Here is a 13,007-nt window from a genome sequence, read left to right on the forward strand (position 1 = left end):
GAATTTAAACCAAAGAGAATCTCATTCTCAGTTAAGGACAATACATACATATGATCTGTTGCCTTCTGGCCAGAATTCAAAGGGTCCCCCTGACCCTAATACTGGAGGTTGAACCTAGGGGTGCTTAACCACTGAGCCACATCCCCAGCCCTTTTTTCTATTTTATTTGAGACAAGGTCTCACAAAGTTGCTTAGAACCTTAGTAAGTTGCTGAGGATGGCTTTGAACTTGCAATCTTTCTGTCTCAGCCTCCCAAGCCTCTGGGATTACAGGTGTGCACCTCCACACCCAGCTCAAAAGGCATATTTTAACCTAATATTAATCCAAAGCGGCAATATTGGAGGTTTGGAATAGAGATAGTGAGTCATGTCCTACTGCTTTGTCTTTGCTTTATAAATACATTTGTGTAAATTAGGGGAAAAAGTCTTAAAATTCATTTGGAAGAATAAAAGCCAGAATATCCAATGTAATTCTAAACCATAAAAAAAAAGCAATGCTGGGGGCATCACAGTATCTGACTTTAAATTGTACTACAGAGCTACATTAACAAAAACTGTGTGGTACTGGCATAAACACAAATGTGTAGACCAATAGAATAGCATAAAGACACAGAGATAAACCCACACAGATTTAGTCATCTGATCCTTGACAAAGGGACAAAAGTATATATGTTGAAGAAAAGATAGGCTTTTAAACAAATGGTGCTGGGAAGAAGGGTTATTCATATGTAGCTAGATCCCATTTCTCACAAAGCAAAAGAGCAACTCAAAATGGATCAAAGACCTAGGAATGAGACCAGAAACTATGCAACTTCCATGGGGAAAAAATGTAGGACCAATACACCAATAGTATAGGCACAGGCAACAAGTTCCTCAATAGAATTTTAATGCTTAGGAAATAATACCAAGAATTAATAAATGGATGGCATCAAATTAAAAATCTTCTACACAGCAAAGGAAACAATTAAGAATAGGGATAGAGACTTCTACAGAATGGGAGAAAATCTTTGCTAGCTACTCTTCTGACAGAGGATTAATACCCAGAATATATTTTTTAAAAAAGCTCAAAAAACTTAACACCAAAGAAAACCAATCAATGAATAGACAAATAATCAAACAGACATTTCTTAAAAGAAGAAATACAAATGGCCAATAAGTATGTGGAAAAAAATTTTTAACAACTTTAGCAATTAGGTAAATGGGAGTTAAACCTACACTTATATTTTATCTTACTCCAATTAGAATGACAGCCATCAAAAATACAAACAATAATAAATGTGAGAGACGATGGAGAGAAAGAGGAACACTTACACTGTTGCTGGGATTATAAATTAGTACAACCACTAAGGAAATCAGTTTGGAGGTTCCTTAAAAGACTAAGAATAGAACCATAATATGACCCAACTATACCATTCCTAAAGAATTAAGAGAATCATACCATAGCAATACATGTATACCAATGTTTATGGCAGCATGATTCACAATAGCCAAGCTATGGAACCAATTTAAATGTCTGTCAATAGATGAATAAAGAAAATGTGGTGTATATCTACACAGTGGAGTTTTATTCTGCCAGAAAGAATGAAATTATGTCATTTGAAGGAAGATGGATGGAACTTGAGATTGTTATGCTAAGTGAAATAAGTCAAACTCAGAAATTCAAGGGTTGTATGTTTTCTCTCATATGTGGAAGAGAGAGAGGAAAAAGGGGTGAAATGGTGTGTGTATTTTGGGGTGAAGGTGTCTCAGGAAAATAAAAGGGAACTCGGTAGAGCTGAGGAAAGGGACTGGGGTAGGGGAAGGAAGGGGGGAAAATGGGAAATAATGGGGAACAATATTGACCAAATTATATTGTTATATCAGGTGAATATATGAATATGTAACAATAAATCCTACTAGTACATATAATTTTAATGCACTAATAAAAACAACACTGAAAAAATATACATCTGTAAATTCACTAAAATGTCATAATTCTGCCCTATCAATCCAAATCTCAGATCAAGAGCTTTTGTGTCACCAATAAGGACCATGGTTTTTATATGGTGCTGAGAACCAAACCCAGTGCCTCACGCACACTAGGCGAGCATGCTACCACTTGAGCCACATCCCCAGCCCCTAGGACAATGTTTTTTTCTTTCTTTCTTTTCTCTCTCTCTCTCTCTCTCTCCCTCCCTCCCTCCCTCCCTCCCTCCCTTTCCCTCCCTCCTTCCTTCCTCCCTTCCTTCTTTCTTTATTTCATTGGCACTGGGGATTGAACCCAGCAGTACTGAACCATATCCCCAAACCTTTTATATAATTTATTGAGAGGCAGGATCTCACTGAGTTGCTTAGGGCCTAGCTAAATTGCTGAGGCTGATTTTGAACTTGCGATCCTCCTACCTCGGCTTCCTGAGCCACTATGATAAAAGGAATATACCACTGCACCCAGCCCATGAGTTCTACTTTCCATGAAAAATTTTTGGTTGTAGATTTCACCTTAAAGAACAACTTATCTTCTAAATAAACAAAGCTTGGAGGCTATAAGCCTATGATCTCAAAATGCTAGCTGTGATCCTGGCCTTGGAGCCAGGTTTCGGATAATAATGTATTTAGTGACAAATAACAGAAAGCCCAAGCAGCACTGGATTAAGCACCTAAGAGTTTAAGGCATGGGGCTCACCATAATATTCTACAGTATAGAAGGAGCATATAGGAACAGTTTATAAGTTTATGCCTTTTTATTGGATATTATTTATTTCCAGTTAGGTCATTTTATTAAAAACATAGGTAGTCATGCACAGTGGTATGTGCCTAAAATCCCAGTGACTTGGGAGGCTGAGGTGGGAGGTTCAACTTAGCAAGGCCCTAAGCAACTCAGTAAAGCCATATCTCAAAATAAAAAATATAAAGGTCTGGTTGAATGTGGCTCAATTGTTGAGTATCCCCGTGTTTGATTCCTAGTACCAAAGGGGAAAAAGAAGTGTAAAGATGCTCAATGTGGCAGCAAAAGCATTACTCTCACTATATCCTGAGCAGTGCTTTCATTGCTAGGAACAAATTCCAGGAGTGAGGTTGCTGGGTCCCAGGATGTAAGCATTTTGCATTTTAATGCTTTCTAGTTTCCAAATGGCTGTGTCAATCTGAAGTCTCCCAGATGGTACAGGAGAATGCCCTTATCTTTACATCCTACTGCCATTAGATGCAATCAATATTTTAAATTTTAAATTAAGCAAGAGGCAAGTAATATAGGGAAATAATCTTTTTCAATTACTTGGGCTACTATTGATATTGAGCACTTTTTTACATGTTTATTGATGATTTGCCTCTCTTCTGTGAATTGTCTATTTTAGGTTTTTTTTTTTAAATCAATTTGAAGGATTTTTAACCTTTGGTTGTCATGTATATTGCAAATATTTATATCTATTTCCATTTTTTCCTTTAAATTGGTCTCTGGAATACATATATCCATCTTCAGGATAGCTCAGATACCACTTTCTCCATCAAGCTTTCCCTGACTTTCCCTGACAGATCAGTAATTCCTTCCATGACATACCTATAAGATTTTATGCATATCCCTATAAGTAAAATTATAGAATCATAACTACTATCCTTTTCCTTCTAGTCAATAAATTATATCAGAATGCATATAGTTCACTCATTCTTCAAAAAGTGAATCATTCACAAATTTTAGAATTTTCATTTATTTATTATTAGTTCTAACACAACAGCTCTTATTTTAGAGGAACTCAGTGTCATTTCTCAACTGTCTCCCCATGAGAATTCTTGTTTTCTTATGCCTGTGCCTTTTTTTCCCCCTAGTACTGGGGATTGAACAAAAGGCCTTGCACCTGCCAGGCAAGTGCTCTACCACTGAGCACATCCTCAGTTTCTGCTGTGTCTTTTCTTTCATAAATGCTACCTTCAAAATCCTAGAGGATGGCACCCTTGCTGTTACCTCTCATCTTGTTTTCTCGTGGGATAATAAACCTAGTTGCCTAAGCAGCAGTCTTTATTTGTTCAGTCTGGACAGGGCTCAGTGAAGAAGGCTTGTCTCTATTCCACACAGGTAAGCTGGGAAGCTCAATTGGGGCTGGAGTATCTGCTTCTAAGATGGTTTACTACACGGTTGGCAGGGATGCAGACTTCCATTCTCAGTGGGAATAGGGCCACATAATTTAAAGTTATCTTTGCTATAATCTTCCTATGAATTGGATCTCTCTAAAATTGCCCAATGGCTTGTCAGTATCTGCTACACCTCAGCCATGCTCTGTTTCTAGCAGAAATGTAGAGGATGACTCTTTCCCTTACTGACTCTGTGTCACCTGGTGTTGCTCAGCTACAGAGAAATATGGTGTGGGCCTCCCGTTCCCCATAGGCCCTTCTGTGTCCCGTCTCTTAAAATTACATAAAAGCCTTCCCTGCCTTGGCAAATAAAATACAGCACAGATGATGCTATGCCTAGGGAGCCTATAATTTTGTTACTATAATTTGTTCCTGATAGGCAGGAACTCAGATATATCCATTGTCCATGAAGTGTTTATATGAGTTGATTTATTAGAGGAGCAGAAATTCTAAAAAAAAAAAAAGAAAGAAAGAAAAGAAAAAGAAAGAAAATATTATAGATACAGAAAAGAGTAATCTGTCCTGGCTGGGCAGTCAGGATTGGGCTCCTGGATATCAGGGTCAAATATGGATTAAAATATTTGCTCTTCTTACTGGTGAGGATGGACTAAAGGATGGGGTTGTGTTGGCTTTCTACTTTTCCCCTTAAAATCTAGCCCTTGGAACCTGCCTATGAGAGAACTGGACCTGAGGCCTAGCTGTTCCCAGTGGAATTGTGGCCTATGTCTACCAGGTAGGGACACCTGGCCAGGTCAGCAGAAGAAGAGAGAAGAATCTAGAGCCCATAGGTGGACAAAGGCTTCACAGAGCCCTTGAGGCTGGCTGCTCCATGGTAGCCACTTCATCCCCAAGTCTCACCAGCCCGGAGATACTTTCTCCTCACTTCTGCAAGGAAAAAAAAAATGAAGAGAAAAGATAGGTGCAAGCTTCCCTAACACTTCTGAGAGAGTATAATTCCTGATCTTACGGGCCTATCAGACAGCAGGGAAAGAGAGGAAATGGATCTCCTCTATGAAATCAATACTTAGGGTAAACCACTGCTATGACACAGTCCTCTTATGACATCACAACATACATGCTATAAAACTGTCTCTAATATTCAAATATTTACAACTCAAGTTGTATAACTTTAAAATGTGTTCTTAATAGAGATTATCCAAAAAGTAAAAAGCAACCTACAAAATGCCAGAAATATTTGCAAATCACATATCTGATAAGGGATTAATATCCAGAATATATAAAGAACTCCTACAACTCAACAATAAAAAAAAATCAAACCAACAACATAATCTCAAAATAGGCAAAGAACATGAATAGATATTTCACCAAAGAAGATATAAAATTGACAAGTAAGCATATGAAAAGTTGTTGACATCCTTCTTCATTATAGAAATACAAATCAAAACCACAATAAGATACTACTTTATAGGCAATAGAATGGCTACAATTTAAAAATAGAAACAAATAGAAAATAACGAACTTTGGTGGGATGTGGAAAATTGGAATGTTTGTATATTGCTGGTGGAAATGTAAAATGATATAGCTGCTGTGGACAGATAAATAGACGATTTGTAAATGTACTACATGTTGAGCATCCGAAATCAGAAGTGCAGCAATGACATGAATCCATAGTGGAAAATTCCACATCTGCCTCATGTGATAGGTCAAAGTCAAAATGCAGACACAACAAAAATCCTGTCTAAAATTGCCTGTAGGCTCTGTGTAATAAGGTACAACTAATACACATGAATTTCACAGTTAGAATCAGATTCTATGGTCAAGATATCTCATTAAGCATACACAAATATTCAAAAAAAAGACCCTTGAAATCAAAACATTTCAAGGGATATTCCATCATTGCAATATATTATCATTCATTATCTACTTATTCATTGTTATTATTCATTATTCAAAAAGAAATGAAGTTCTGATATATGCTACAATATGGGCAAATCTCGAAAATGTTATAAGCTAAGTAAAATAGCTAAGCCACACACAGGAAGACAAAAGTTATACAATTCCATTTATATGAGGTGCCCAGAAAAGACAAATTCATAAAAAAAAGTCCATCACAGGTTATAAGCAGAGGTCACAATGGGGAGTTGCTGCTTAATGGATACAGATTTTCTGTTAAAAGTGAAGAAAAATTTTGGAAAAGGATAGTAGCGATGGATGCACACACAGTGAATGTAACTAAGGTTACTGACCTATACACCACCAAAATGTTAAAGTGGTAAATCTTATGTTACATATGTTTTAGCACAATAAAAAATATTTTTGAAATGCACTCTGAGTAAATACTTCAGCTTAACAGCAGGAAAGTTCACAGTCTCTTAGTCAAAGCAAGTTTCAATAAAATGTTTAGCTTTACTACTAATACGTTCTATTTATAGTACATTTGCTTCTAGCTCAGGAAACAGAAAGCAGACAAAAATAAGTGTTCATTGGGTCAGAGATTTAGTGAGAACCAGGAAACTAATGGGTTTATGAGAGTCAAATCAGAGGTGAATTTTTTTAGTGTTTCTACTCTGAAGGCTCATTCTTCAATGAAAGCTGATGTCACATGTCTACAAATATAGGAGCCAGTGCCCAGGAACTTTCTTTGGCTCATATTGTGCTAATTCCTTTGGACACTAACAATGTAGCTGGAAGACAGACACTGGGTGGAACATTCTCAGTGACATTGTCTTGGTGCCTTTTTTTCTTCCTCCCACCATTTTGTGCCCACCTGAAGGTGCAATGTTCCCCCTGCAGCTCTTCGCCTGACTGACATCTACTCCTGTTCTCTTTCTTGATTGCCTTCTTTCTCATTAGAAATTATTTCAGTATGATTTGGGAATCCAGATGCCTTTTGGAAGTCAAAAGTTTTTTCCACATGACTGTTTTCACCACTGAAAATAAGGAAGACCTTTTCCTCTGGATACTCCACTGGGATTGTTAAACACATTACTGAAAGCAAAATAAGATCTCTGGGGTATAGACATTACCAATATTAGAAACACTCATAAAAATTCTGTTTCCTGAATTTTTCCCTTCAGTCTGAATTAGTAGGGTTTGAGATCACTTTTAATGGAGGACAGAAAATAGCTTTTCTATTAAATTAAACATCCAAATTACTTTGATATATTCATTATTGACATAATAATTATGCCACTTTTCATTTCGAAAGGAATTAGCACAATATGAGCCATATGCTTCTATATATCAGTGCATTTCTCTTTCCACATTTTCTTTTTAGATGTGTGAAGGTAATTGTTATTATCCTAACTTTTCAAATATAGACCCTAACACCAGAGAGGATCAGTGCTGGCCTCAAATCAGAGAAGCCTCAGCACAGACTCTCACACCCCCTACACCAAATCCCCTTACAAAGCATTCTTTATAATTAGAACAAATCATAGGGCCCTGTGCATAGGGATAGGGCTGGAATGAACATTAAATATTAAATATTATTGGCTTCTTAAACTAGTATTAGCCCTATTCTTTGAAATCTTCATATTAAAAACCAACTTGGATCCTAGAAATTTCTGCTATAGGTTAAGTTTGTACCGATCCCAAGAGCAAAATAACTAATACATTGATTGAAATTGTGGTCTATTCATTTGCTAGCTGAAATTCATAATTTTTTATTTTAATAAAGTTGGCATATCTGAAATAGACTTCAGATTCTTTGATAACTTCCTTCCTTTTCTTACTTTCTTTTTCTTAAATACCAGTAATTTTAGAACCAATTCTGTTTGGAAGATAATTCTACTATTTACAATTTCCTGGGGTGGCAGTTGGGTGGGGAAGAGATGAATACTAAGAGGTTATGGCTACAGGCCTACATGAAGCCAAAAGATTATTCTGAGGTCTTGTTTTTTGTTAGATGCATATGCAGGGAGGGAGAATGGCTTCCAAGGCACATTATGAGATGATCCACAATAAATATGAAATTCTGCCATGTCTTCCCTCTTTGTTTTATACATAATAATCCTGAAGTCCAGAGAACTTAAGTAGTTGGTATACAGTCCAAGGACAGCCATAAAAAGACATAAGACATTTAGAATCTAGATCCACAAGCTCCTTCTAAGGAGGGGGATTCCATTAAATGAAAAATCCCTTCTGAGTTGAGCAAATAGGTATAGGAGCTGAAGACAATTGTACTGCTTCACCTAAGAAAGCATCCCCCGCTGAAGTTGCTTTGATAGGAACAGAGATGAGGGGAGAAGAGAGGCAGCCTGAGAGACCCAAACTGCTGTGAGCTCCCCACCACTCACAATTCATCAGTGGAACAGAAAATGCTGCTTAGTGTGAATTATTAGTGGGAACTGGGGAAGGAATGTGGTTTCAAGTCCAGATTAACTTCAGCCACCATTGCCAGGTGAATACAAAGGTTCACTTTCTCTGAGGACTATGAGAAAGCAAACTTCGTGGAATGGGCAGGAATAACAAGGAAGTATTGGGCTTCCGTAGTTAGTAGAATTAGGTATTCAAGACAAGTTTATGCAGTTTTTTTTCTTTAACAGGAACACCTTGCATTGTTAATAAAATTATACTAGCTTGAAACATAATTAGAGCTAAATATAGGCATTTGATTCCCAGTTCAATGCTCCTTCAGATTGTAATTTCATTTTTTAATAGACACAAGCCTTCCTGATAATTCCAGTTCCTAGATAAGGATTGCTACCTTGAAAGACAATTCAGAACCCAGAGACCTGAGCTAGGAGCTGTCAAATGTCTCCTTCTTCAATAATAATTATTTCTTCAACTTCTCAGTCTGATTTACCTGGTTACCTTTACTACTGTCTGTATATCTGATGTAGATTAGATCCGCATCTGAATCTAGAAAGCAAGTATGAATTTCAGCCTGGATGTTCAAAGAAGCCAGTAATGTTAAAGTATCAAAACTGTAGACTGTCTTAGTAAATGTAGGACTGTGAATCTCCATCACCCTCTTTGATCTTAGCAAAGAAATTCATCACAGGGCTCCATTTTCAGAAAGGGACACCATGGGGTTCATGCTCTGCAGGTTTCTGTCTTGAAATTTTTAAGGATTTTTTTTTCTGTGAATTTGTGTTTCATAAGTGAAGTCCCATGGGACAGTGGAGCATATGCTAGGAATTGGAGCCTCATGCACATGTAGTTCCACCTCCAGGGGATAGGAACTCTCTGTTGTCCTATCTACCTTTCATCCCTTCTCAATGCGGTCAGGTCCACACAGGTATACTAACTGAGCTATGGGTGAGATTGAGAATCCCTGAGGGTCTGCACTCACATAACCCTGCACCTGAAGAAATCATATATTAAGCAGCAAATAAAAAGAACTATGACAGATCAAGAAAGTATTTGATGCTTTTTTGAACAAAGGACCCCACATTTTTTATTTTACACTCAACCCCACAAATTATGGTACAGCCTTGACCTTTTCTGTCCCTTACTTGGAAATCTCTAATCAATGTTAATTTTAGATCCTTTACTAAATAACTACAACCTATATGGAATAAGTCTGATTTTACCAAAATACTATTTGGCTATTTGGCTTCAAGAATTCTAAATACTAAGCACAAAATCAGATATTTTTGATAGTTCAACAGGGGCATAAGGCCTACAAATTAGTCTTACTAGAAGCTGTAATTAACAGCAGGAAGTTTGGATCTGTCATTTTGATTTGAAAAGTATGAAGCAAGGAATGCAAGAAATGGAATTTTTTTTTTTCCACCAAGTCAGAGTGTAAAAAACGTATTTCTTCACAGTGAGAATATTATCACTCAATATCTCCTATCACATCAGGGAATTTTTTAAAAAAAATTTTGTTACTTCTCTGTGCTGATGTTTACCCACAGTGACAGTAGTAGATTTACCCATTATTTATCTAGTACCATAGTAAAGTGACCATAACCAGTGACAGCAATGGATTCAAAGATGAAGAGTAAGAGCGAGATTTTTCTTTCTTTTTAATTTGCATCTGCTTTACATCTTAGGCTCTTACCTTGAGTTTGGCCAAAAGAAGTTCATGATCATGAAGAAGTTTTTTGGTTTCATCTTGACTGCTCCCAATCTCTAGAAGATTGGGCTGTGATTCAGCCAACTGAAGTTGTACCCATTTGCCACACTAAAAATAAAAATGGAATAAAATGCACTTTTAGTTCCCCTTGCTTCTTCCTCTTTACTCTTCTCCTTTTCTATTTTTATTTTTTTAATTTCCAGTTATAATATGAAATCTCTTTCTATAGAGATAGGCCTTGCTTAAGTTGAAATGTAGCAAGCAGGTCTAATATAAATGCATGCTTTGTCATGCTTTATTCTTATAATAAATTCATCTCTCAGTGTAGATTTAATTTTTTAAATTCCCTAATGAGAAACACATACAATGAATTATGTATTACTGAATATTCCAAAGTTACAGGATAATTAACACAATTTTATTCTCACAAAACTGAACTTCCATAAAAATCGTGAAATTCCATGTGGGCAACGTAGGATGCAAACTTCACCACAATCGGACATGGGCAGTGCTATTGAGTCCACTGAGATGGACTTTCCACCCTGAATATCATCAAGTGTATTTTATATGGAGATGGTAAAAGTAAGGGAAAGGAGTTGGGGAGGGGACATTGAAGGAATATTCGTAGAAACATAATTCAGTTAAAAATAATACTATCCAGTGTAAAGGTTTTTTTGTTGTTGTTGTTTCTCCTATGTTCACCATCCTTCTGATTCTCCTATAGATTAATTTCCTAAACATTATTCTTTATCCTGTTCTAAGAATGTTTCATTTGAAGAAAAGAAAAGTTAAATTTTTTTTTAATAGGAAAATTGCCTCTTTTCCTTAATTGCTGAAATTTACAGTTGCTGGAAGCCTCATTAAATCACATACAAATGATCAGTTCTCACTACTTCTGCATCAGAATTCTCTTCACCTCCACCTACTGCCTTCAGAAAGACCAGAGGGCAAGGGAGTCAGCAGAGGTCCTGTATACATGGGGGGGCAGGTCTCCCCAGCACCGGCAAATAGGCCTCTGTAGGAACACTTTGCATTCTGTGCTTCTATAATGAATCATTTTGCTCAATGTCAAGTTCTGTTTTTCTGTTACGAGTTTTCATATGACCATAAAATTTGCAGCAGTTAAACAGGACTTGTTGTTCTTGCTCTAACAAAAGGCTAGAAAAGCATTCAATTAAGTCTGCTGGTGTCCTGAAAGTAACTGGCTGGTGAACACCAGCTCCTTTGCCAGGTTTCCTTTCATTACACACTGAATTCTTCTCCTCCCTCCCTCCCTCCCCCCCCCCGCCTCCCCCCTCCCTCCCCCCCCCCCTCTCTCTCTCTCTCTCTCTCTCTCTCTCTCTCTCTCTCTCTCTCTCTCTCTCTCTCGTTGTTGTTGTTGTTGTCATTGCTTTTGTGGTATTGTGGTACTTTTGTGAACCCAGGGCCTTGCACATTCTAAGCAAGTGCTCTACCACTGAGTTACATGCCTAGCAAACACTGGATTCTTTAGATGGTAACTTGTCTACCACCCAAGTACAGTGCTTCAGAGGTTTCACAGGCCATTTTCATAGGGAGTAAAATCATGGGTGTCTTCTTAATCCTAAAATGTCTGGTTATCTTTGCAAATGAGCAAATTGCTAGACATAAAACATGTATTTAAGCACCAAGCGGCCTCAGCTTCTGACTGTTAAAAGCAAATTTCATACCTGCTTTTTACACCTTCTGTAGCACTCCCCCAGCAATGGGACAAGGATTTAGTAGCACCGTTACCACATTAAAACCAGTATTGCATGGGGTGCAAGTCAAGCCCCTTCTAGGTGTCTCCTGTGCTCCATCATCCTCAAAACAGTGCCACCCTCTAATCTGCCTCCTCCCACCTCCCTCACATCTACTCTCAAACCCACAAGCCATGCACAGCCCTGCCAGCCTCCTCAGCTGGTAAGCGTGACCCTCTAATCCACGTGCCGTGCCTTTAAAGACCAAACTGAAAATATATGGTAGGGGTTTTTTAATTCAGCTGCTCTAGATGCTTTCTATCTAACTGAAAGGAAAGAGAAGCTCTGGAAACTGGCTGAAACTTAGTAAAAGTTTCTCTCTTAGTTGCTGATTTCAGAAAGCAGGAGTATATACCGCTCTTTTTTATGTGCTGAGTCCTGCTGATTGCGTACAGTGCTCTTTAGGGTTATCAGCATGCTGCAAGAAGCCCAAGTCACACAGAAAAAAAAGAAAGTTGTTCACTTACCTTTATGACAGCTATCACGATTCTGCAGTCTCCAGCCTGCACAGCTACTGAACTGACAGTTGTTGTTGAAAACTCCACTCCAGGACTTCCTTGGCTAGACATGGTACTTTACAACCAGAGTTTATTCCTTGGGCAGCCTCTGCTCAGATGCACGTCTGCTGGTCATTTCAGAAAGGAACCACCGGGGTTACTTGGATTCATTCAGGGAAAAGAGCTCTGCTTGCACTGATTACTTTGCTGAAAGTAAAGTACAGGAGGTTAAAAATAGACAGCCCCATTGAGTTTATCATAAGAGAGGAGAGAGAGGGGAGCAATCGCAGAGAAGAGCCACACCCCTAGTATGGTAACACTAAGTGCCTGTTATTTTTTTGCCATTATCTGAAAAGTGAAGGATAGCTTTGAGCTCTTTGCCTATCAGCTGATGTTTGATAGCAAATGGAAAAAAAATACATCCTGACAACCCAAATTAGTTTTGCCATTGAAACTAAACAGTTGTAACTACGGACTTTGAAGCCAGCAAGTCATTGACCTGGATATCAATCTTTTCAAAAATTTTCAAGTCTCTCATGAAAAAATAAAAATACCAAAAATGTACTTAAAAGTTCTGGTATTTGTTTTGAGGTTAAGTCACAAAATTGCTTGAAATATATTTTTAGATTAATCTGCTTTTCTAAAACTTACTGCCCTTTGCCAA

General features: G+C 37.6%; 1 protein-coding gene across 4 annotated transcripts in view; it reads right to left on the minus strand.

Annotated features, from left to right (window-relative positions):
- Ccdc141 (coiled-coil domain containing 141) overlaps positions 1-12,759 on the minus strand; it is a 190,420-nt gene extending 177,661 nt beyond the window's left edge. For 3 of the 4 annotated variants that reach the window (XM_078017674.1, XM_040294543.2, XM_021725958.3), the window contains exons 1-2: positions 12,314-12,759; positions 10,075-10,197 (exon numbers count right to left, since the gene is read on the minus strand). In XM_078017674.1, coding sequence (XP_077873800.1) covers positions 10,075-10,197; positions 12,314-12,415 — 225 coding nt within the window. In that variant the 5' untranslated portion in view covers positions 12,416-12,759. The remainder of the gene's footprint in view (positions 1-10,074; positions 10,198-12,313) is intronic. The other variant, XM_005324660.5, reaches the window with a different exon arrangement.
- Positions 12,760-13,007: the final 248 nt, after the last annotated feature.

Source organism: Ictidomys tridecemlineatus, chromosome 7, assembly GCF_052094955.1.
Source record: "Ictidomys tridecemlineatus isolate mIctTri1 chromosome 7, mIctTri1.hap1, whole genome shotgun sequence".
NCBI lineage: Eukaryota > Metazoa > Chordata > Mammalia > Rodentia > Sciuridae > Ictidomys > Ictidomys tridecemlineatus.